General features: G+C 42.5%; 2 protein-coding genes across 2 annotated transcripts; one reads left to right on the top strand and one right to left on the bottom strand.

Moving 5' to 3' along the window:
* Window positions 1-904: 904 nt before the first annotated feature.
* Window positions 905-10,906, top strand: tnk1 (tyrosine kinase, non-receptor, 1). The gene is made up of 14 exons (XM_075451100.1): window positions 905-1,223; window positions 2,945-3,123; window positions 4,147-4,211; window positions 4,323-4,490; window positions 5,157-5,309; window positions 5,401-5,678; window positions 5,771-5,897; window positions 6,058-6,204; window positions 6,299-6,393; window positions 7,549-7,770; window positions 8,188-8,252; window positions 8,762-9,219; window positions 9,307-9,402; window positions 10,389-10,906. The coding sequence occupies exons 2-14, from the start codon at window positions 2,961-2,963 to the stop codon at window positions 10,563-10,565; spliced, it is 2,214 nt and encodes a 737-aa protein (XP_075307215.1). The 5' UTR covers window positions 905-1,223; window positions 2,945-2,960; the 3' UTR covers window positions 10,566-10,906.
* A 930-nt stretch (window positions 10,907-11,836) lies between these two features.
* Window positions 11,837-22,890, bottom strand: LOC142368438 (phospholipid scramblase 2-like). The gene is made up of 8 exons (XM_075450603.1): window positions 22,568-22,890; window positions 21,914-22,001; window positions 16,306-16,562; window positions 15,864-15,906; window positions 15,547-15,767; window positions 14,345-14,506; window positions 13,566-13,727; window positions 11,837-13,473 (listed from the first exon to the last, which is right to left on the bottom strand). The coding sequence occupies exons 2-8, from the start codon at window positions 21,924-21,926 to the stop codon at window positions 13,414-13,416; spliced, it is 918 nt and encodes a 305-aa protein (XP_075306718.1). The 5' UTR covers window positions 21,927-22,001; window positions 22,568-22,890; the 3' UTR covers window positions 11,837-13,413.
* Between the last annotated feature and the right edge of the window lie 582 nt (window positions 22,891-23,472).

Here is a 23,472-nt window from a genome sequence, read left to right as displayed (position 1 = left end):
ACAATGGAAAGAAACAGTCATAATTCAGGTAAACAAAACACAACTTATGTGTCAGTTGAGAGCATGTATTGTGATTAATCTAGGTCAACAACTAATCATAATAAGCATGCAATCAACAAGCTGCAAGTAAGAGAGTATTTAACTTGTTTAATTGCCAAGAAAGTGCAATTGCAGTAGGCCTGTCAGTTTATGTTCTCTTTAATGCGATCTAATAATTGGCGAATTGCTATCTATGTAAAGATTATGATCTTAAAATAATGTGTTTCTAGTGAGACCACAAATTGAATATTGTGAACATTTTAAGATGTCTTGTCGTTTGTGTTCATGTTATTGCCAACAGCCTCATCATAACTGCCTCAGAACAAAATACTTAGATTTAATGATGATCGGATAATGGTGAAATATATATCTAAAATCTAAATAACTATGAATTATAAATGATGTGGCCAAAACATCCTTTTAAAATCTCACTAATAGCTACAACTGTTAGTTTGTTGTTCGACACTTCCCACAAAAGCAAAAACATTATCAAAATATATCAATATAATTCAATAATAATAATAACAACAACAACAACCATAATAATAATAATAATAATAATAATAATGGACTGTACTGAGTCTAACCCAGTCCAAAGTCTTTTTGAATATTAAATACAGTGAGGCTACTTTGTTTTAACACATTAGCTTACGTTAGCTAGAACGTTGTTAGCCTGAGCTTTTACCCTACCATAAACTAATTTTAGTTTATATACATTTAAAATATGTACATTGAATTTCTCTAAATCAATAGAGCACAACATCAGACATGAGTTAATTTGTGTAGATTGTTTATGGCGTGTCTGTACATGATTTCAACCTGTACGCAGGTTTTCAGTGTTGAAAGCTCAGGTGAGATCAGTCAGGAAGGGGTGTGGTCTGTTGCGAGACTGAAAAGAAGCGGAGCGAGCACAGGTAGATCACAAAGTACACTTTTTACGAGCTGCAAAAGTCCACTGAACGCAGATTTACCGAAAAAAAAAAAAAAAGCATTTAAACCCTGGAGTTATCGCACGGTGGCCTGTTTAAAGGAAGTTAAAGATTCAACAGGGATTTGAGATTTGTGGCAAAGCTGCCTGTCGACGTTTCTGGAGGTTTGAATGCCGACATGGATAACCTGTTCCTGGGTGTGTGTGGTTGAGGAAACGATCAACGAAGTGGGCGCCGATTCATTTTTGATCAAAGGTAAATATCAGTCATTTATCGGCCAGTCCACGCAAACAAGGCCAGGAAATGTTGTGAAACCTCTACGTTTCAAAAGTGCTCATCGATTGTGTTTAAATTTCTTGGGACAGTAGTAGCAGTGTTATATGTATATAATGTCTTTTTATTAAATCATTCACAACCAATTTTAATCGCAGATATACCAGCTGCGTCATTATAAGTGCTGCAATAGATGAATTTGCTTAAGTAATTCAAATATTATTATTTTTTGTCTTGCATGGACACATTTTAACGATCATTCATATCTGTGACAGCTCCGGTTTTGCGCCAGTTTAGAAAATAATATGCATTAATAAAAGTAAATCTACCCAACAGTTTATAGAGCTCATTGTTATTTAACCTCAACCCTCTGAAATGCAAAAGCCCCATATCATAACAATATAACGAGATATAATATAACACTACTCTTTAGTATGCTGATACTCATATTGTCTGTATGAGGAACAGTAATAGTTTAGAGTGTCAGTGTAATCTAACTCTACAGCTATTGTGGAAGTGATCCCCAGTCGGTTGAAATGAAGCATCTTTAAATCTGACCCAACTGGAGTGGCTCAAGTGTGTCTCTGAGGGTTGATCTCGATTAGCTCAGCCAGAAGAAGCTTGCACCGGCAGAGTAAACACATGGTGCACATGCAGGATAAACATGGCAGCTGGTCCTTAGACATCACAGATAATAGTCGCACCAGTGTTACAGGTGACTTTTCGGGCACGCCAAGGTAGTAGAAATAATTAAGCTCTTGGTCAAACATGCCATTAGATTGAGAGGACTCCTCCGTAGCTGAACAGGTTAAACATTCATCGCTCTGTAAACAAAGGGTCTGATCGCAGACCTGTTTGTTTACCTTTGTGCATCTTTGTGGGATGTTTTCATCCTGAAATTCGGACATGAAATGCTAAGAATTCCTCTCCTGCTCACTCAGCTTTTGTGATCATTTTATTGAGAGTCGTCCCTGGAAATGAAGCCCAGTTTCGTATGTTTTTGCACTTGAATCATCAACCGTCTCATCGCTTAAAACATTTAGGCCTTCTTGTAATTTGACGTGACTGTTAATTTTTCCTGAGAATAGCCGACATGTAAGTGTTGATGTTATCATTGACTCACATCTGCTGAGCTCTGTTCACTGACAAGCAGGTGAGTTATAGTTGGAGCCCTTGAGTAACTTTAAGAGTAGGAGGTTGAGATTAAATCAAAAATAAGTATTTGATTTAATAACAAAGAGGGAGTTATTCTCCCACAATATTGTACTCATGACTCAGATACCTATTCATCGATAACTTTGGTAAGGGTAGCTAACAGGAAACAGTCCACTGAACTCCCATATTAGAGTTTTTTTCATAGTCTTACTGCTCTCTCGTGGTGATAAAAGCTGAACAATGCCCCCCTCTGCATCACACACCAAGGACTTTTTGTTAGGTCCCCATGGCAACTGAGCAAGACTTGAGTGGGAGTGCAGTTCCTATTAAACGGGGTCTTTAATGAGACCAACACTGAGACAGAGCAACTTTTCTTAACCGGCCTCCACAGGTTTTTATCTTTTGCCCCCGAAGCAAACGAACACTCTGTTGTTGTCTGATTTAACGAGATGATTTAAGTAGAGAAATGCAGGTTTACAATCGGACCTCCTGCACGAACGGTCCTTTTTATAGGCTTAAAACCTCTTCCCCTTTGTTTCCCTTCGCAGGCTGGTCGGCAGGGTCATGCTGATGGACCAGGACACTCAGTGGCTGTACCAGCTCCTGGCTGAGGTCCAGCTGGAGAAGTTCTACCTGCGCATCAGAGATGGCCTCAATATTACCCGAATCGAGCACTTCTCCTACGTCAAGGAGTCCGACCTGGAACAGATAGGAATCAGCAAACCCGGTGAGTCTTCGTCCAAGCTGGTTTAAAATCAATCCACGCAGCCTCCCACGATCAGAAGATATTCCTGCTTTGGTTCAGTAATGGATGTCTTACAAAGAAGGGTTAGAAGTGCTCCACTTAGTGTGTTTGTCTCTAAAAAGCCACAAATCAATGCAAGGTTTATATAACTGATGGATTCATAGTGCACTTTCATAAAGTGTTTTTCAAAAAGATAATCCATTTCTTTACGCCTCATCTTAATGGCTTTTGTCAGCAGATGAAGTATAAGAGCTCAAAAGCTTTTTTTTTTTTAAATAGCGAGATCTCTTTCTTTCATATATGCCCGGATCCACGTTGTTTAGGATTTTAATGGATCAAAGTGATACCGTCTTGGTTGTATATTTAAAGATTAGCTTTCACGATGCTGCCTTTTATTTTTGTCTTTCAAGTGTACAAAAAAAAAAAACTTTATACTTCATTTGACGTTCTACATCCACAACCTACAACCGTCTCAGCAAATCTTCCCGTTTGAGGCATTTTCACGGATTCGTAAATTATTGAAAGTTTCAGGAGGTCAGTTTCTGTGCTTGGATGAGTGCAAATCAATTATTTGACTCATTTTTGCTGTGATGTTTCGATCTAGCAGTCATTTAACAGAAAAGGTTTGGTAGATTCAAATAAAAGGATTTGAATGTTAAACATTAAAGCGTTTTTTCCTTGACTCACCAATCAAGATTGTGTGTGATCGTTTACATCCAATAAATTGCTATCATTTTTTTTTGGAGCAGCTCAGCACCAACATGCAAAGCTGCAGTAATGAGTGCACACCAGCAGTGTGCAGATTGTAAGAGGAGTGTGATCGCCATCCCCTAACATCACTGTCCAGATTTCGCTCCTCATTCTTTCTACTTATAGGCGACAAGATAGTCTTTTATTTTTATGAATGTGGCTATTGTGTGTTTACTGTATCTATTGGTAGTGAAAATGAAGAGAATGATGTAATTAATGCTTTCAGTTTTAAAGCCTACATGTCCTGTCTTGCAGCACAAAGAAGATTATGGGATGCTCTGAAACGCTACAAGACACGCTCACGGTCAGGGCTGGCCAAGGTTGGATACATCTAACATCAGTCTCTATTTCATTTGAAATGTCATGAGCCTGACAGTAAGATTGATTTTTTTTTTTTTTTTTTTTCTAAATGAGTTTATTGATGCACACAGGCGCCCAGAAGTTTTGACGAGCCGAGCAGCGCAGGTGCCCAGGAGGTCAGCAGCCGGGCTCTTCCTAGTCTGATCCAAGACAATGAGCTGATTCTTGCAGAGAAGTTGGGCTCAGGGTCCTTTGGGGTGGTGAAGAGGGGAGAGTGGCACACGCCCACAGGGAGGGTGGTAAGATTTCAATACCTCGAACACTGAAGATGTCATACATGTCTTGTGCTATGTAGTGAACATTCATTTAAACAGGTTTAAGAGTCAGCGCGGTTTGAAATGGATTATACTGTTTATCTTTGTGTTGACTAAAATCAACTCAACATTTTTAGGAAGAAGCAAGGAGGCTTTTTCATTTTATGGTTGTAGTTTTAAACTCATTGTAAGGTCTCTTTTTTTGTTAGAAGCAAGTTGACAGTTTTATCAGCGTGTCGACAAAGAAGCGAGTTAAAACTCACATTATCTTTACAGAAACAAAAGAATAAGTTGCTTATCGCTGAGTCTTATCCAAATTTTGGTATTCAAATAGTTGCCACAGTAACGAGATTTCTAATCATTTGTGTGATGTTGAAAATTTTGAAAGATTCAAGCAACATCCTGGTTTCAGTGGAAGAATCCCGGGTTACATTTCCTCTAAAACCTGCCTTTGGTGTAATCCTGTAATCACTTGTTCTTCCCAGCAGTCTCTGAAACCAGTGTTATGTTACTTCTGTCACCAATAGACTCGGACACAGATGATTACCCACTGACTTACATTAAATCCTCTTTCAGCTGATTTATCGTGGGATGCAGTAAAGCTCTACGTGCCTGACTGAGAGAAACGTTTGTATTTTCTTTATGTCCCAGTTGCCTGTGGCAGTAAAGTCACTGAGGAGCAGCATGTCGAGGCAGACGGACACACTGACGGACTTCCTCCAAGAGGTCACCACCATGCAGTCCTTAGACCACCCCAACATCATACGACTCTATGGTGTGGTGCTCACACAGCCCCTCAAGATGGTAAGATGATATTTGGGCATGAAATATTCCAATTACTAGAATATTTTTCTGGGCTTAAATGCACACCAAACCTGTTCTTGTTTTCCTACAGGTAACAGAGCTGGCCCCGCTGGGCTCTTTGTACGACACCCTCCGTTCACGTCAGTATGAGTATCCCCTGCTCCGCCTCTGGCTCTTTGCTACCCAGATCGCGGCAGGTATGGAGTACCTGGAAACCCGGAGATACATCCACAGGGACCTGGCTGCGAGAAATGTGCTGCTGGCTTCCAGGGAGATGGTGAAGATTGGAGACTTTGGTCTGATGCGAGGCCTAAATCAAGATAAAGACCACTACGTCATGACGGCACACAAAAGGATCCCCTTTGCATGGTGAGAGGTTGGGAGATTTCAGAGTTTGGGAAGGATATAATTGCTTAATTATTAATCACCCATTTCTCACCAATGACTTGCTTTTCTTCCAGGTGTGCTCCAGAAAGTCTTCGTATTGGCGCCTTCTCCAATTTCTCAGATGTCTGGATGTTTGGCGTCACCTTGTGGGAGATGTTCACCTACTGTGAAGAGCCCTGGTTCGGCCTCTCGGGCCGACAGGTAAGCACTTGTTAGCATCTGAACATTCGTGCCGTGCCTCTGTTGTTTATAGCAATGCCGATCAAAATATTTGTCTTTGTGTGTGGAATGTGTGTCCCCACCCTTACGCTTCTGTGACTCAGAGTTTCAGAATCGGTAACATTTACTCTCTTTGCTCAAGATTCTGTGGCGGGTGGAACGGGAGGGCGAGCGACTGGAGAAACCGCCAGATTGCCCTCAGGAGCTGTTCGCCATCATGAAGATGTGCTGGGCCTGCAGCCCTTCAGACAGACCGAGCTTCGCACAGCTCACCACAATGGTGGCAGAGGTCTGACATGTCAAGTTTTTCTTCTCCTTAGCGAAGGAATTAGAGCAGCTCGTCTATCCTTATTCAGTGTCTGAAATGATTGTGTCATCAACAGGCAAAACCTGCAGAAGTCCAGGCAACAAGAGACTTTGCAGAGCCCAGAAAACTCCCGCTTGCGGCCAGCGACGTTGTGACAGTCGTCGACCATGGGTGGGTGAGGGAGATGAGAGCGGGACAAAAGGGGGAAGAAAAAACTTTACAATGGGCCTTTGTTTGGATGATGCAGGGGTTTGAATCTGCATTCTCTCAAAAGTGCATTCCAGCAGTAATCTCATCGAGTCCTTGAATGCATTTCGCTTTGTTTCTTAAACAAGTTTGGCGGCTTTCACTCTGTCCCCACTGTGCTGCTTTGATGGATCTTATGTAGGGATTATATCCATAGTGTTACTTTTTGCAGGTTTGTTTTGTGTTTCCGACAGCTTATTATTTATTCTGTCACAAGGATTTTTTTCTTTTTACAACTCAAAACTAAATATTCTATAGCATAAATGCACAGATAAAAGGAAGAATGTACAGTAATCTTTTAGAAATTTAAACTAAATGCCATTTAAAGGAATTTAGTCATGCAATGAAACACTTTACTGAAATGCACACAGTGAAATAACTGAATACACACCACAAGTTGAGCCAGTGTTATAAACTTTAAAGGTGAAATAGCATTTCACTGTCTTACCCAGCAAATGGGGTTGAATCAGCTGTTAGACAGGCTTTCTCTGCCTCTTTACAATGTAAAATTCTGTCAGCACCCAGATCGTGTCTACGACTTTTACACAGGGAAAAAAATCCTGGGTTTTAAGTATAAAGAGTGAAACTCTTCCACAGTGTGGGGTTGTGTTGCTAATCCCTTACTTGGTCTTGCTTGTGTTGCAGCAAGACCAAGTAAGGGATTGTAGTTTTTATACCCTCCTAATTTTCCTTCTTTCTTGGGTATGCCTACTTTTAAAAATCACATTCAGAAGAAGGATGCATGTCTTTTTCTATCGTTGTCTTCATTGGATTGGTTTGGTTAGACATGAAGTTTTAGGACATCATAATCTTTGCTCCCTGATGTCAGGCAGCAGAAGAGTAGCCCTACACGGAGTACAACAGTGTGAGTCAGGACACTTATCATTTAATGGATAAGCTACATGAAAACTTGGATAAAAAGTCAGTGAAGATCACTTCTCCAGGTTCCATCATCCCACTTCCTATAACTATAATGTTAGCTAACATTCTAAAATATATGCAGGAAGTGACCCGAAAGACATTGGCATCAGATTAGCATGTAGACTAGACTGATCAAATGTTGTCCCTCTCCCTGTACAGTCTGGAGCTGAGTGAGTGGCGTGGCCAGAACCAGAGGACGCTGGTTGTTGGCTGGTTTCCTGCCAGTCTCGCGGTGCCTGTCGCCACTTCCAGCAGCGTGGGGCCCAACACCGCTGCTGGCTCTACCCAAATCTCAGGCCCACTGAAGGGCAGCCTGCATCACACGGGGCACGGAGATATCCACCCTGATCGCTGCTGGGGAACGCCAGAGAGACTGGATGAGTCAGTGATTTTCCTCTTAGATACCGTATTATCTTAGTGAATCTTCCTTTATGATAGTTGCTTAAAATAATAATAATAATAATGGCAGTTAACTGACTCAGTTAAACTGGTGGCAAGATAGAAGTTAGGTAATCTCATAATGACCTTTTCCTGTTTAATTAAACTAAATGTGGCTTGAACGAGCTGCTGACTCAGGCTGTTACAACACCATCATGTCAAGTGTAAAAGTTTCTCTTCTCTTCTCTCTAACGTTGTTGCAGAAAACCACAGGCAATTTATTTTAACGTGCACATATCATGAGTCACTGGGTTTTATTTCACAATGCTAACTGCAGCGCAGCCCTGAACTTTCACCTGCTGTCAGTCAATGCAGTTCATGAGCCCAGGCTGTCACTCTGATGCGTTGTTATTTGTGCAGCAGCGGCAACTGGAGGCCAGGACCCGGCAGGGAGAGGGAAGGATCCAATCTGCAGAAAATGTCAGGTATGAACTATAAATACAACCATTTCGAACACAGCAACAAACACAACTAACATTTGGCTGTTAGTTCTGAGTAGTTACCGGCTCCGCTGACTGGAAACATGACACTCAGGTGGACATTTAAATTTATGTTGAGTTTAGAGTGAGTCATTCTGCGAAGAGTGAATGCAGCCGTGGCGTAAAATGTGAAAACTCAGCTTTAGTGACCGATATGGAGCCTCTGAAACTCACACCAGCACATGTTAAGAGACTAACTTTAGACCCAGCTGACTGGGACTAACCAACATCTTTTGCCACACTCTGAGTTGAATGACCTTCTTGAGGGAGTTTTATTATCCTTTCCATTGATTCCACTGACGGCTCTTTTGCTGTGGACATGCTTCCTGCCAATCAGCCAAAGGCAGCATATTACTAATTTGCATATTTAGATTTAGATTTGTGAGAAATCAGCTGTTATCTGCAGCACCAGACAGAGGGAGGTCAATAAAAAGGCGTCTCGGTGTATCTTCTAGGTATATCTAAGAGCCTGGAGTCAGTCTTAGGTGGGCCTCGGCCACGGGCTCAAACAGTAAGTGTTGTCAGACTGGATCAGCAGGGCAGACTCGTGATGGCAGCTCACAGCACGGGGATGCAGCAAGATCCTCGCCGCGTCAGCGATGCCTGTATCGTTCCCCCTCCTCGGCCGCCGCCCCCCAACCTGAAACACTTTTACATGAAAGCTCAGAGGAAACCCATAATTCACCCGAGCCCAGGCACCTCGTGGCCTCCGCAGATGGGCCAAACACCACGGACGCAGATGCAACCTCAACCTCAGCAGAACCCTGGAGGCTCCAACCTGGGCAGAATGGCTCAGATGGCCCACTCCACCCCACAGCTGGACGAGGACACCAGAGAGAGGGAACGAGAGCGAATAAGAGATCGGGAGAAACCATCTAATGTGCAGAGCATGAAGGACAGCCTCATCGCACAGGTAAGAGATGGTTTTCTTTCTGTTTGACCTTTTTTCCTGGGACACTTTACTGAGTGGAAGGAAAGACGTGTTTGCTGTTCTGCTCAGGTGATGGAGGCAGTTCATGGAGTGACCATCGAAGAGGTTCAGAGTGCACTTCAGCATAATGAGTGGAACTCAGTGCGGGCTGAGCAACAACTCAAGGTCAGATTAAAAAGATGACTGTCAAACCCAAACAAAGAAAGATAAGATGGAAGCACAAGGTTAATAAAGAAAAAGACAAACATGTCATGATTTTAACAGAAGGTCTGCTCATGTTAGTTGTTTTTAATCAAGTTGCAACTAGTGAAACTAACAGGAAGCCTGGAATCAAGTGGAAATCGAGCACAGTTGTGGAGCTTTGTTTGTAACATGGACCCTGCCAGCTTCAATAAAACAGCAGTATTTGATTATCTAGAAAAGATAATGGGTTGGCGGCATTGTGCACCGCTCTCAATGCAAGCTTGGAGACCAAGTTGGTATTTGTCCAGAGTCTGAAGTTAAAGCAGAACTGTGCAGCATGCTGGTGCCACAAAGTTTTTTTTATTGAGTTTTTTTACTTTGAATTAATGTCAGAAGTCTACCTGGTGATGTATATTTAGCAAAAGTTTGTAGTTGCTCTTTAAAATTGCTTGCCCTGTCATACAGTGTGTATGTCCTATAGATGCATTTACCATTGAGGACACTTCAGTATGTGTAATGTGCAATATTCTGTACATTTGAATGTTTAATGTGCAGTGGTTAGCACGGTGGCCTCACAGCAGCAGCAGTGAGTTTCTTCCCATTGTCCAAAGACGGGTATTTTAGGCTAATGTATGATTCTTGAACTTGGCTGTAGCTGTTAGTGAATGAGCATGGCTGTCTGCATTAGCTCTGAGAAGGACTGGCATCACTTCCAGGATGTACCCTCCCCTCTTGCCTGCTGTCAACTTGGATAGGGTCCAGCCCCTCTGACTCCGCAAGATAAGCGGGTAGAGTTACTGCGATGGTTGAAACTTTCAACCCTCAGGAAGTAAATAACCATAAATAACCGTTTCCTGACTTGACATTTACTTTCTCTCTCGTTTTGATTCTCTGGAAATACTTTTTATAAGCACGTGGTATTCTGATAGCTGCTTCTCAGCCTTGACCTGTTTTTTCTTTCTCCTCAGCTGGAGCAGCTGTACTCGCTGAGCCTCTGTTCCAGAGAGGACTGCCTAAAGGTCCTCTCCAGATACCAGTGGAACCTGCAGCTGGCCAGCCGCTACCTCTTGAGATACTTTCGGGACGACAGGCCCGGCCCCGGCGAGAGGGAACAACCTCAGACCAGCACAGAAAGACGAGTCTGAAGAGATTTTTGCTGACTTTGGCTGTTTTAGTTGTTTTTTTTCTATCTTTCCTGATGTATGGATGCCTGACGTCCTGCTTTACAGCGACTCATTTCATCACGTGGAGCCACTGAGTTCAGCTGCTATGGACTGAACAGTTAAACCCTTAACAAAGACAAAGGAGGATGAATGTGCCACTGAAGACATTTTAAAAGACTTGAATTTCCCAACCACTGTTTTCATATTCTTAATGTGCCATCATTCAGCATCATTCATTTATATTGCATCTTCATTCATTTTTATATCTGTAAATATGTAGTGCTAGAAATTGTTTTGTTGAATAAACTTGACGATAGCTTCAACCATGTGATGGCATTAGCTGCTGTTGTGGGTAATGCAGCCATCAGGGTTTTTTTGCTTTTATCTTTACAGAAACACAGTCTTAAAACATTTAAGTTAATGCCCCCGCATAAAAAAATGCACAGCGATTTTCATGAAAAGGATTTTAAACAACCAAGTTTCTTGGTATTATCACACCCACAGTGAGGATTTATGACCATACAACACTGTAAAGACCTTTGAACCTATTTAGATTCTATTATTGTCTTTCAACATAACATCAGAGATGCACTGCAGAACGAAAGTACCATCTGTTGTCTTTTGAAAGATTTATTTTCTTTCGTAAATGTAAACCCTTAGATGCCCCAAAAGCTTTTGAGTTTGTCAGACATCGTCCATAATACTCAACAAGGCATCTGTTCTGTACTTGCTGAAGTGTCTATTGACACACTGGTGGAAAGTTTAGCTGAGTAGCTGGTAAAATGTCAGGTGAACTAGCGTGACAAGCAGCTGCTGCAAAGCACAGCGGACGTGATTTCTCTGTAAAACCACACAATTATGTTTTATGGGAGGGCTAGTTACATTCTGGGCTTTTTCTCAGGAGTAACTGCCTTATCTGAACATGTGCTGACATGTCTAAATATTTGTGCATTCTCACATGCTCCCAGCAGGTGGAGCTGGTGTCTCACCCTGCCACAGAGGTCTTTTTTCCCTTATCTTTCTATAAATGTGAACAGTTTTACACAAGCAGATATCAGGATGGAGGCACTGACAACAATAAAGTCCATCTCGACTTTGGACTCATTCTGGGCCAGGGAATGAGAGCCTTCTTTTCCTGAGGAAAATAAATTAAACCAGATGTTCCACATTCAGAGGGACTTCTGAGGGCCCTCCCCTAATTTTCCATTTTCCTGCACGGTCACAAGAGGTGAACACAAAACAATGATGCAAGCAACAGTTTGACATTTGTTTTACTTCTGATTCGCATGTTTCTGTAGACAATAAATGTACAATTGCAAGCTGAGAAATGGGAGACAAGAGTAGATAAGAACATGGAAAACAAAGTAGCAGCTGCTGCCAGCTGCTCATATTTCTGATACAACAAAAACAACTGCTTTAAAGATTCTGTACATACTTTGGCTTCCTTTAGAGGTGAGATTCATTGCATACATGACAGATTTAGTTACTGACCTTAATAATGTCTAGAAGAGAAAGCACTAGTGGTACTGATGCCTAACAGGAGGCACACCCATTTCATCTTGACAAGAAAAAACAAGAATGCTTAACAAGTGCACAGCAGAACAACATTTTCTGCTGTATTTAAAAGATCATAAAGCACGGTGAGCTCAAAGTTCACATTCAGGTCTGTTTTCGTGACAAACTACACCAGAATTTATCAGAAACAGTTCAGTGGAGCTTTCCAACCTCTGAGGTGACCGCAGTGCTCAAAAACCTCAACTTCCTCAATTTCAGCTTCAGCTTCAACCTCAGCTTTTTAGTTTCTTTCTCCTGTTGTACGCTTAACTTTACCTCCTCTTTCAGCCTATAAACTTTCTCTCCCCTGTTCGCTCCTGTTTAAAAACAGTGGAGAACTGGAGGGCAAAGTTCGACAGTTGTCCATGGCAACCATTTAACTGCCATGGGGGGGCCTTTCTTTCCCAGCCTGTGCAACACTTTTATGTCGACTAGTGGCTAGTGGCTGAAGACAGTGGTGGCTTCAAGCGAAGGCATCAGAGAGTCAGAGAAGGAGCGCTTTGGTAAACACACTGTTGTGTTGACACCTTTCTAATCCTGGTGCCGTCACAAAAACTACATCTTTATGGCAGTACTTCAGAAAAGCAACGCACTGGGTAGAGTAATGGCGATATAATGTAGTATATATATATATATATAAATATATATGTAGGTGTAATGTTTGTTGTATTAAAGGTTAAACATGCTAACATTTGCAAATTAGCACCAAGTACAGCTGAAGCTTTAGGGAATGTATCTTGTTTGGCAAGTGTTTTAGTCAAAGCTTCAAACTGATACTGCCATCAGTTAAAAAACAAAGCCATGAATACACTTACATCCACAACAGTGCTGCACTTCACTGACACTAGATCTATTGGGATTTGTTCAGGTAGTATCAGCAAGATTATACAAAAATAAACAATAACAGACAAATGGTATAAATGTCAATGCAAGTGCAGCAGAAAGGGAAATATTTCTTACATGTGGAGAAAGTGAAAAAACATTCAAGTGAGACTGAATTTCTTCGACAGGGATTCAAGTGGACGTAGGATCATTTGCTTAAGTAGATCGGAGCGCTCCAGACGTTATGGAGTGTAAGGAACACTAGCAAAATGGCAGCCAGTATCAGTCACTGAGCCTAGGCAGATGACTGAAGTATTCAACCTAATCTTGAGCCGATTATCTCGGACTGGTGTGCGTGTCTATAAACGGATGGTGGGACTGGCTTAAAAGAAAAAGAAAAAGCATCACTAAAAAGGATCCTTGCATTCATGCATGTCGTATCCTTCTTCTTCAGTTACGAAAATACGGAGCTGCGCTGGTTGGCTTCTCCGACTTTCTCAAAGAACATGAAATCCTGCAGAGAAACAGAAAAATAAATAAATAATCATTGCCGAGTGAAATCCGACATCATGAAAATCAGCATTTGTCACTAAATCGGGATCTTACGATGAGGAAGCAGGCACCCATGAGCACAGCTTTCATCTTCACGTCCAAGTCCAGCGGGAACTGGATACCAAAGTTATCCGTGTCGGTGAAGACTTCTTTCAGAAGGCCACTCCACTGCTTACTGATCCGACCGATGGGTTGGTCATTGTCCTTCCCCTTGAGCTGGAAAGCAAACACCAGTGTTCAGTTCATCACAAGTTTAAGCACAACCTCTTTCTGCAAAAAGCTCAAAAGCTTTTATATATTTTATATCTAATCCAGATTTGGAAGTATTTCCAAAAAATGACGAATGTAGACGGGAAATATTCACACTTCTTTGCTTTTTCTCGTAGGTGGTGAGCTTCGTTTAGCATTTGGACAGTCAGGAGAAACATTCACATAAAGATAAGGCAACAAATTCTGCCTTTCAGCGATGCTGAGCCTAACTAATTAAAGTGTTATCTCTCCTATTTGTTTAACGGACGACAGTAACTTCCTGGAATCTTGTACCGCTTCCAGCCAAGAGATAAATCTACACAAAACCTCCATTCAACCACTAGTTATTTTTACATTGACATTTTTGTGAAGACTAAACAAACAAGCCATAATGTGAGATATGACAGTAGGAAGATTTAGCCGTTAGCTTTTTTTCAATGGACCATTGGTCCATTAAACTCGTTACATGCGAGTGTTTTTGCCCTTTTCTTCAATGTCTCTGCACTCAAGGAAACGAGTTTATGTTCTAAAATGTCAAGTCATTTCTTTAAGCCAATTAACTTGTTAGAGATCTGCAAGGTCACCTCAAAGTTGACGTCCCCGCAGCAGTTGCAGGCGAAGCAGGGCCCCTCCAGCTTCATGAGGGTCTCCTTATTTGCTCCCAGGATGGAAAACTTGGGCAGGAAAGGGTGCCAGTCCTGCTGGATGTACCCTATGGTGGTGCCCGGTGGTGCCTGGACCTCCATCTGTGGGCCACATGCTCAAGTTAGACACGCAGGCAATCGCCCACACAAAATGAGAAAGTTCTCATGCCTCGACACTAATAACTATAAATGAAACCTCACAAGGATACACAGCTTGTCACACAGGACGTTAAGTGACTCTCTGACTGCGCTGTTGTGAAACCACATAACAAAGGTAACACATCTCACATGGCGCCTGTCTGAGCGGTGAACAGAGAGCTGCAGTATGTGAGAGGATTGGCTTGGGCTCCGGCCAGTGGAAGGCAACGTGGACAGACTGATAATGATGTAATTAAACGGGGTGGGAGATGCCTCAGTGGAGGAACGGCAGAGGATCAGGCAGTCAAGGAGATAGCTGGGTTGGACAAAGGGCCATTCATGTTCTCAACAAACCGCTGCTTGAGCAGAGTGGTGCACAGAGACATCCACAAGGCACGCAGCAGGAAGGCAGCAGGAGGGCAGACAGAGACCCTCAAGTATGAACCTCTGCAACGCTGTGAGGCTCCAGGCTTTTAAGAGCTAAAATAACTCCAGATCAAAGAGGAATTAAAAGGCAAAAAGATGGAACTTTCAAGCTTTAGAACTCACAATAATAGAGTTTAATCAGGAGGATAAAGAATCTATGCATGCACAATGCAAAAAGAGAACTAAGAAAAAAACACTTATCAACTGATCAAATTAAAAAGAAGGAGCACAAAGACTCTGGAACAATGGAAAAAAGATTGTGTGGTTTGAACCTCTGAATATATTATTTTTTAAACCACCAATTTTTTTTATTTCAGTCATTTTTTCTTGTGTTAACCTCTTGCCTTGAATGAAAAGAGCCTCTTAAATAACTAATGAGGTTAAAGATTAACAGTAGTAATAATGACACACAATTGAGGTCAAGTGTAAGAGTATTTATCCATATCTGGAGGGAGTGCTCTGCACTGAATGAGCTATTCAGCTGGAACAATATCAGTCTAGGGGCAGCAAATCAATACAATAAGGTGCTGAGTCGTGTTGAAGTTAACAGACACAAACACGAGTATTAAGATACGGACCTCTTGAAGGCAGCAGGGACAACAGCAGGAGACGCAGCGGAAAGGCCGGATAAGACGGATGACCTCCCGGTCCATGGTGTCCTTGATTTTCATGTCGAAGCTGCGCAGGGAGCCGCAGCAGTTCCTGGTGCAGCAGTCATTCTTCTCTTTGGCCTTGTAGATTTTTTGGCCCAGACTGTTTTTTATCTCATACTGGTTGTTCGTCTCAAAACCAATGAATGCTGGGTGGGGTTGGAAAAAAAGAGGGCAGAAAAGTTGGATAACAAAGTGTAGATAAAACAATTTCAACAACAGGATGAACAAGTCAGGTGACTTACCTTCCAAGAGCTCAACTTTTTGATGGATCAGGATCTGGTCAATCTAAAAGCACACGAGAGAAAGACAGAAAATGACACAAGCTTGTGATAGTAGGAACCCAAAAGTTGAGTTAATGAATGCTAAATGTACTTATTCTGTCGCCTGAGTCAACTTTTGGAAGTCTGCAAAGCAGATGATGCAGAATGAGGAAGAGGGTGTAACAGAGTGTGAACAAGCGTGCAAATATTTCTTCTGTATGCTGGACGCACACTTACAATAACATCTTAGGGTACTCCACCATACAAAGAAGGGAGGGTCAAATGCTTACTGATGCACGATCGATGCATTCGAGTTCATTGTGTTTCGCACTGGCCAATTTTCTTGCTTGTCTTCAGGGAATTAAAGAGCCAAAAGCAACCGTGTGCCTGTGCAGATCAGATAATCCTCATTTGTATGACCTACCTGCGTAAGATATTCGAGGCCGGGTGGGACCCCAACGGGAACCGCAGCTGGACCGCTAAGTGGGGCTGGGGAGATCCCGCCGGGTGGGCCCCCGTACTCTGGCCCCTGACCTGGACCGTAACCCACAGGGCCCGGCTGATACATTACAGGAGGTTGGCCCTGATTGTAGTCCATTTGGAAGCCAGGTGGAGGGGCTTTACTGGGGTCTCCATAGGGGCCAGGCATGGGGTAGGGTGGCTGGTTAGAGCCTGGGTAAACTGGAGAAAAAGAAATTCATTGCTCATCTTTATACTTTATATAATTTGTGGGAGATTTTGCTCAGTCAAAGTTTTGGTGTCTAAAACCTGGTGGCTCTCTAAGTTCCTCCACTGTGAGAAATGTCCTGCAAATCTTTCATTTACTGGGTTCTTCGGTTTCCTCCAAAAAGACAACCGTACGGTCATTCAGGCAAAAGCACTGAGACCACCAGAGCACCGCATGCACAGTGGCAGACAGCAAGCGTGATGTCCGTCTGTGTGAATGATGGCTGGTATTACTCACGAGTGGGACAGAGCGTTTAGCCTGGATCGTGCTGCTTTTTCCCCTGCTGGAAAGCGCAGAACTAATTACCGCCTCAACTGCAGCCTGACAACGCGTTTACAGGAAAACAAGTCAACACTGGACACGACCTCACCAGCTGGAGCAAACTCCACTCATCAGTACGGATTTCCATTTCCAGTTTCGAGCAGTAGTAAAGTTTTCAATTCTGATTTTAGATTCAGCAGCAGCTCGGACGTGTCATGTTGTCTTAAAGTCTTTCTCCAAAACAACAAATAAGAGAAGATTAGAATTTAAAAAAAAAAAAGGTACGAGATTGAGGGGAAATGCATGGCAGCATTTAAAAGATGAGATCTGTTTTAAGAATGACTGTATTTCTTAAGCCAAGCTCTTAAAGATCGCACATTATGCTATCTTACAAAAAACATCATTCCGCTTTGGGCCTGGTCTGTTCTGATTGGTCAGCTGATTGCAGACTGTTTTTCTGCTCCGTCACCCGACTTAAACCACAGCGTTGAGGTCGACAAATGAAGTTGAGAGGAACTTGTGGACTTTACAGTTCAAATGAGAGGTGAGATGAGCCTGTGAGAAACACTAAAGGTGAAATGTGTGCATTCATGAAAAAAAAAAAAAAACTAAAGGCCCTGGACACACAAACATGGCTATTTTGACATCTGAACTGAAGATATTTTTCCATGTGTTTGTGCCCATTGTCCACACGCAGATGCAGTTTTAGGGAATCAAAACTGTAATGTTTTCAGTGCGCAAGGCTATGTCCTTGGTTTTATGTCACAAATATGCACCACTCTGCCCTTTGTTTCCATGGTAATGGCAAACGTAGCCACAGTAACACTGGTGCTAACCTTGCTAACAGGACTTATAACATGTTTGCACGTAAATCTACAGTCACAACACGACTATATTAAGGGAAAGAGGCAACAGAATGCCGCTACATAAAACAGTGCTCCAATGACCCAGAACCCGAAGCCAGTGTTCCCAGTTTAGGACCCGACTCTGTTGGATCTTGACTTAGAGGGACAACTTTGAGAAAGAGGCGGTTTGTCGCTGAATGATACAAGATTTGAGTTGAGTTACATCTGCATCTAAGTCAGTGTGCAACACCTTTGTCGCTGATTGGCATTTCATGCATGCGATTCAGTAACAACAGAATATAAATATACTACATCTCTACCTAGTTGTGGTTTCATGATAGTGCTACGCTGGGCTGCTATTAACTATGTAAAAGCCGATGTTTGTAAATCTCATGTAGACATTTACACATACACAAACACATGTGACAAACTATCAGGACACAGGAGAAGATGCTAAATCAATGTAACTATTGGATAGAGTCAGAATGTGTGGGAATAGGATAAAAGGAAAAAGTCCTGCACAGGGGCACCGGCTGATAATATGCCAGTGGATTAGGCAAGGCAAGGCAATTTTATTTATAGAGCACAATTCATACACAGGGCAATTCGAAGTGCTTTACAGCTACATAAAATCACAAGAAGGCAATAAAACCATTAAAAAAGGAATAAAAAAAAATAAAAGAAAAAACTAAAAAAGAAAGAAATTTAAAACCCATTAAAATAATCATTAAGTAATTAAAAAGTGAAGAGTGCAGATAAAATACTTTCAGGTGTCATTGCACAGCTAAATAGAACTGTTTTCAGCCTGGATTTAAACATTGTCACAGTTGAGGCCTGTCTCACATCTTCTGGAAGACTGTTCCAGATTTTAGGAGCATAAAACTGAAACGCAGCCTCACCTTGTTTAGTCCTGACTCTGGGCACCAGCAGGAGACCCCTCCCTGAGGTTCTCAGAGCCCGAGTTGGTTCATATGGCTCTAACATGTCAGAGATGTACTTTGGCGCTTGACCATGAAGAGACTTGTACACAAGCAGAGCTGTTTTAAAGTCTATTCTCTGAGCGACAGGAAGCCAGTGCAGAGACCTGAGCACTGGACTAACATGGTGGTATTTCTTGGTTCTAGTCAGGACTCGAGCAGCAGCGTTCTGGATGTACTGCAGCTGTCTTATAGCCCGTTTAGAGAGCCCAGTGAGCAGGCCGTTACAGTAGTCTAACCTGCTGGAGACAAACGCATGGATCAGTCTCTCTAAGTCTGGTTTAGACACTATTCCTTTGATTCTGGCAATGTTTTTTAGGTGATAAAAAGCTGCTGATGTTACAGATTTAATGTGGCTGTTAAAGTTCAGGTCTGAGTCCAATTTTACCCCGAGATTTCTAACTTGACAGTTAGGTTTTAGAGAGAGAGTCTCAAGGTGACTGATAACACTTTCTCTTTGTTTCTGTGGGCCACAGACAAAGATTTCAGTTTTGTCTGAGTTTAGCTGGAGGAAATTGTTTTGCATCCACACACTGATCTGTTCGATGCAGCGACACAGTGTATCTACAGGCCCGTGTTCTCCTGCCGTCAGTGACACGTAGATCTGAGTGTCAACTGCATAATTGTGGTGGGACACATTATAGCTGCGTATTAGCTGGCCTAGTGGAAGCATGTACAGATTGAACAATACGGGTCCCAGGATTGACCCCTGGGGAACCCCACAGGTCATAGCCATTTGGTCTGAGACAGTTACCAATTTCAACAAAATATTTTCTGTCCTCCAGATAGGACTTGAACCAGTTTAAAGCACGACCAGAGATTCCCACCCAGTCTTCTAACCTCTGTAATAAGATCGCATGATCAACTGTGTCAAAGGCAGCACTGAGGTCCAGCAGAACTAAGACTGTGACTTTACTTGCATCTGTGTTCAGGCGGATGTCATTTGTCACCTTGATCAGAGCTGTCTCAGTGCTGTGGTGGGGCCTAAAGCCTGATTGGAAAGTATCAAAAGCATTGTTAGACAGGAGAAAGTCACTAAGCTGTTGGTATACAACTTTTTCTAGGACTTTGCCTAAGAATGGCAGGTTTGATATGGGCCGGTAGTTGTTCAGTACTGTGGCATCAAGATTGCTCTTCTTTAGAAGAGGCTTAATGACAGCGGTTTTTAAGGCCTTTGGAAATGTTCCAGTCTGGAGTGAGATGTTGACTAGATGAGCAAGTTGTGGTAACAAACTGCTCAGCACAGACTTTAGGAATCTAGTGGGCAACTCATCAAGGCAGCACGTTGATGAACTCAGACTGCAGATGGTCTCTTCGACTGTTTTGTCAGTAACAGGTGTGAAATGTGTCAGCTCTAGGTGTCTAGCTGGCTGCAGAGTAGTTATTTGTGTTGTGGAAATTATTGCATTTTTAATGCCTTGAACTTTGTCATTAAAGAATATTGCAAACTCATTACACTCGGATGTAGAAATGAGTTCTAAAGGCAGTGAAACTGGAGGGTTTGTTAATCTGTTTACTGTAGCAAACAGGACACGAGAGTTGTTACTGCAGTTTTTGATGATTTCAGAAAAATAACTCTCCCTTGTTCTACGCAAAGTCTGGTTGAACACACATAGATTACATGGCGATATAGATCAAAAACAAAACAACAAAAAAGGCCTGAACCTTAAATGAGGCGTTTGATGCAGCTCGGGAACACTGAACTCTGCGTGGGAGAATAACTATACAGGACTTTAGCCTGCAGATATTCTGCCTGCACAAAGAGAGAAGCCACACCACAGAAGAAGAAAGCATAGTCCCACCTCCTTAACTTTAACAAAGAAGGAATAAAAACTAGTCGAGCTGGAATGATCCCAAACCAGCGTGTGGTGGGCACACAGGAGAAGAACTGTTGCTCTCCGTCTTCAGACGATCAGCGAAACCCCTGAGGTGAGCTCTGATATTTATGGTGATACACGGAAAAAAAGCTGTTTTTCTGCTTTTCTACATTCTTGACACTGAAAACCCATCCTTAGTCCCAACCCGTCCACTCTGTCAAGTAATACAGGAGTTTGGCTGCAGTGCCAGCACACTTGGGAGCAGTTTCCTTCCTCAGATTGTCCCTTTTTTCTGGTTTTGATCCATCTTATATTCCTGTGCAACCTTTTTTCTACCTGTTGCCAAAAAGATCTACGCCTGTGGTTTCGCTCCACAGACTATCACACGCAGGTAAACATGAACAATGAGCAGAAGGTTTTGGCTCCCAGGTCGATGCCACACCTGCACAGTGACGACAGTCGAGTGGGGCGATCATGTGACCCGACGATGAGGGCGTTTGTGGCTATTTGTCACTTTCCTCGTCACCTGAGACACTCAGTCAGATTTCCAACATGTCGAACGCAAACTGACATGCTTTCTATCTTTATATTTGAGCTTGGCTGTCGAACTCGTGTTGAACTCGTGTGTGGGACGGTCTTCTGTGGAAATGTGTGCGGTCGCATTTACATTTACAGTAATTGGGAAGCAAAGGAGTTGCAGTTGTCCAGCTACCCCACCCCCAAAACCTACTGCACGGTGTCATGTATCATCTAGCTGTTGTAGGGAGAGAGTTGTGTCACACTGATCCTGACCAAACTGGCTTTGGTTGCTTAAAGGTCAACAGTGAGACTAAACCACCACGTTAAAGGTCACGAGAACGCAGCCGTAATTATTAATGTCGATTAGTCACATGAGCAAACAACCCCTCCTGCCTCGTGTGTCATTCTCCAGCAGTGAGCTGGGCTTTGTGTGGCGCTCTGGGCCCGTTCTTTCTCCACCTCTGCCCACATTCCTTCTCCTTGCAGAAAGCTAAACAAAAGAAAATCGCAGCTAAACAGCCATCGTGTGCAAATAACACCAACAAGGCCACATGAAGGCTCAGAAATCCTTCCACTGCCAGTTGATGAAGCATTCTAGGAATACCTTTCGCATTTCACAACATCAACGTTTCCCCAAGGGCCACAGGAGGAATCTGGGGGCAGGACAAGGTGCTCATTCATAATTTCCAGTGGAACTACTCAGTGAAGCAAGTCAAATGGAAACAGATTATTTTTCAAGAGCTCCACGGCGTCATCACAGAAGAAACGCACGAGGAAGAAAGCATGCAGATCATCAAAGTGTCACAGTCTGTTTTCACACATTTCACACACACAAGGCAATATGACAGAAATGCAGTGTGTTCGTCCAGTGTTTTAAGTTGCTTACCAGGAGCGGACATGGTGAGGAGTTGGCTTAAAGGGATGAAAAACTAAGTGCCACTTCCGAAATCACTCCCGAGGTTCGCTCTTAGAAACTGAGGGAAAGAGAAACAGGGAGGTTATGATACAAAACCAGGCATGGGCGGAGGAGTGTAGTGAAACAGTGGAAACAGGATAGTCCAGAACAGCCCCCAATCAAGCTCAAAGGCTCAAACTTTCCGGGCTGTCACACCATACGGGTTTATGACTGTACCTTTACAACCTTTACACCATTAAGTGGCACAAGAGTCAAGTTTGCTCAACACCAGGGAAGTCATGTGGTGACTGAAAACCAGGCCAGGAATGTCTCTACTTCCCACAAAAAAAGAAAAGCATGTTTGATGGATAAGCTTGGAAAGAAATGTGGGTGTGGCATGCTGCTCGTTAAATTTTCCACTGGGTCCCATTCTGCCTCATCTGTGGCCGCTCTGCGCCTCCGTTTGAGCTTTCAGGTTTACACACAGGACCGAAGCATAGTGTCACCCCTCACACCAACAAGCCCGACTCCTCACACGTCTTTCTCCCCGCCTCATACACAAATACGAGCCCGGATTAAAAAAAAAACACGTTTCAACCACGATGAACACGGTTTTAGAAAGGAAAAATCACACAGAAATCTCACCTGTTGTCCCCACGGCTGTCGGAAAAAGAAAATACAAAGAAAGTGGACAAAAGCAGAACCAGGAGCCAAACAAACGCCTTTCTGTCCTCTTCCTCTTCTGTTTATGTTAGCTGGGGCCGTTACTCCCCCTTCCACGACCACGATTTTTTTTTTTTTTTTTTTTTTTTTTAATATTCTCCTCCCCTTTCGGTCTCAAAAGACGCTAATTAAGGCTTCCGCATGCGGCCGCGTCACGCGGAGTGAACAGAAATATTGTCTCTGGACGGTGGGGACTACTTTTAATCAAGAAAAAGAGCTTTTTGAGTGCCACGGAAGCGTATATGTACGTGTTTACAACATGGAGACGGAAACATATTATCATTTCTCACCAGCAGCAGGAGGAAGGAGGGGTTTGATTTGCCAGATACGGGATCAGTTACGACCACCAGAGGGCGCCAAAACACCATAAATGAGCCCCTAAACCCATGAGTCTTCACAGAAACTACACAGAAACAAATAAATTAATGTTAAAAATGTTTGTGAGAAAAAATTGGGGAAAGTTACTCATAATGTACCTCTCTGCCGTGGTGAAAAATACATGTACTGTACTGTATTACTGTAAAGTGTACTATCTAGAAAAATGTGCTATAAACTGTATATTTACAATAATTGTAAATATCTGTAGTTATCTGTAGTTGCATCTATTGTGAGTTCATTCATTTGGAAATATTTTGTTAGATACAATTTTTTATTTCTTAAAACTTTATTCTCAGTATTACTGAAACAGAGCACTGAGAGGATACTCAGAGGATTCTTTTACAATATTTGTTTTGAAACCCTAAAGTTTGACTATATTTAGAAAAGTAATTTGAACTGCACTTTTCCCACTTGTTTTTCAACCCATAAAGTAATAACAAAGTAGGCTA

Source organism: Odontesthes bonariensis, chromosome 19, assembly GCF_027942865.1.
Source record: "Odontesthes bonariensis isolate fOdoBon6 chromosome 19, fOdoBon6.hap1, whole genome shotgun sequence".
Taxonomy (NCBI): domain Eukaryota; kingdom Metazoa; phylum Chordata; class Actinopteri; order Atheriniformes; family Atherinopsidae; genus Odontesthes; species Odontesthes bonariensis.
Note: the sequence above shows the minus strand (reverse complement) of the source record. Positions and strands in the feature narration are given on the sequence as shown.

Bases quoted from the DNA above. Each gene is read 5' to 3' on its own strand.
- tnk1 (XM_075451100.1), top strand. From the start codon at position 2,961: ATGCTGATGGACCAGGACACTCAGTGGCTGTACCAGCTCCTGGCTGAG. The intron at 4,491-5,156 runs GTAAGATTTCAA...TTTATGTCCCAG, and splicing joins ACACGCCCACAGGGAGGGTG to TTGCCTGTGGCAGTAAAGTC. The intron at 5,898-6,057 runs GTAAGCACTTGT...TCTTTGCTCAAG, and splicing joins TCGGCCTCTCGGGCCGACAG to ATTCTGTGGCGGGTGGAACG.
- LOC142368438 (XM_075450603.1), bottom strand. The intron at 15,768-15,863 runs GTAAGTCACCTG...AACCCCACCCAG, and splicing joins AAAAGTTGAGCTCTTGGAAG to CATTCATTGGTTTTGAGACG. The intron at 14,507-15,546 runs GTCCGTATCTTA...TGTGGCCCACAG, and splicing joins GTCCCTGCTGCCTTCAAGAG to ATGGAGGTCCAGGCACCACC.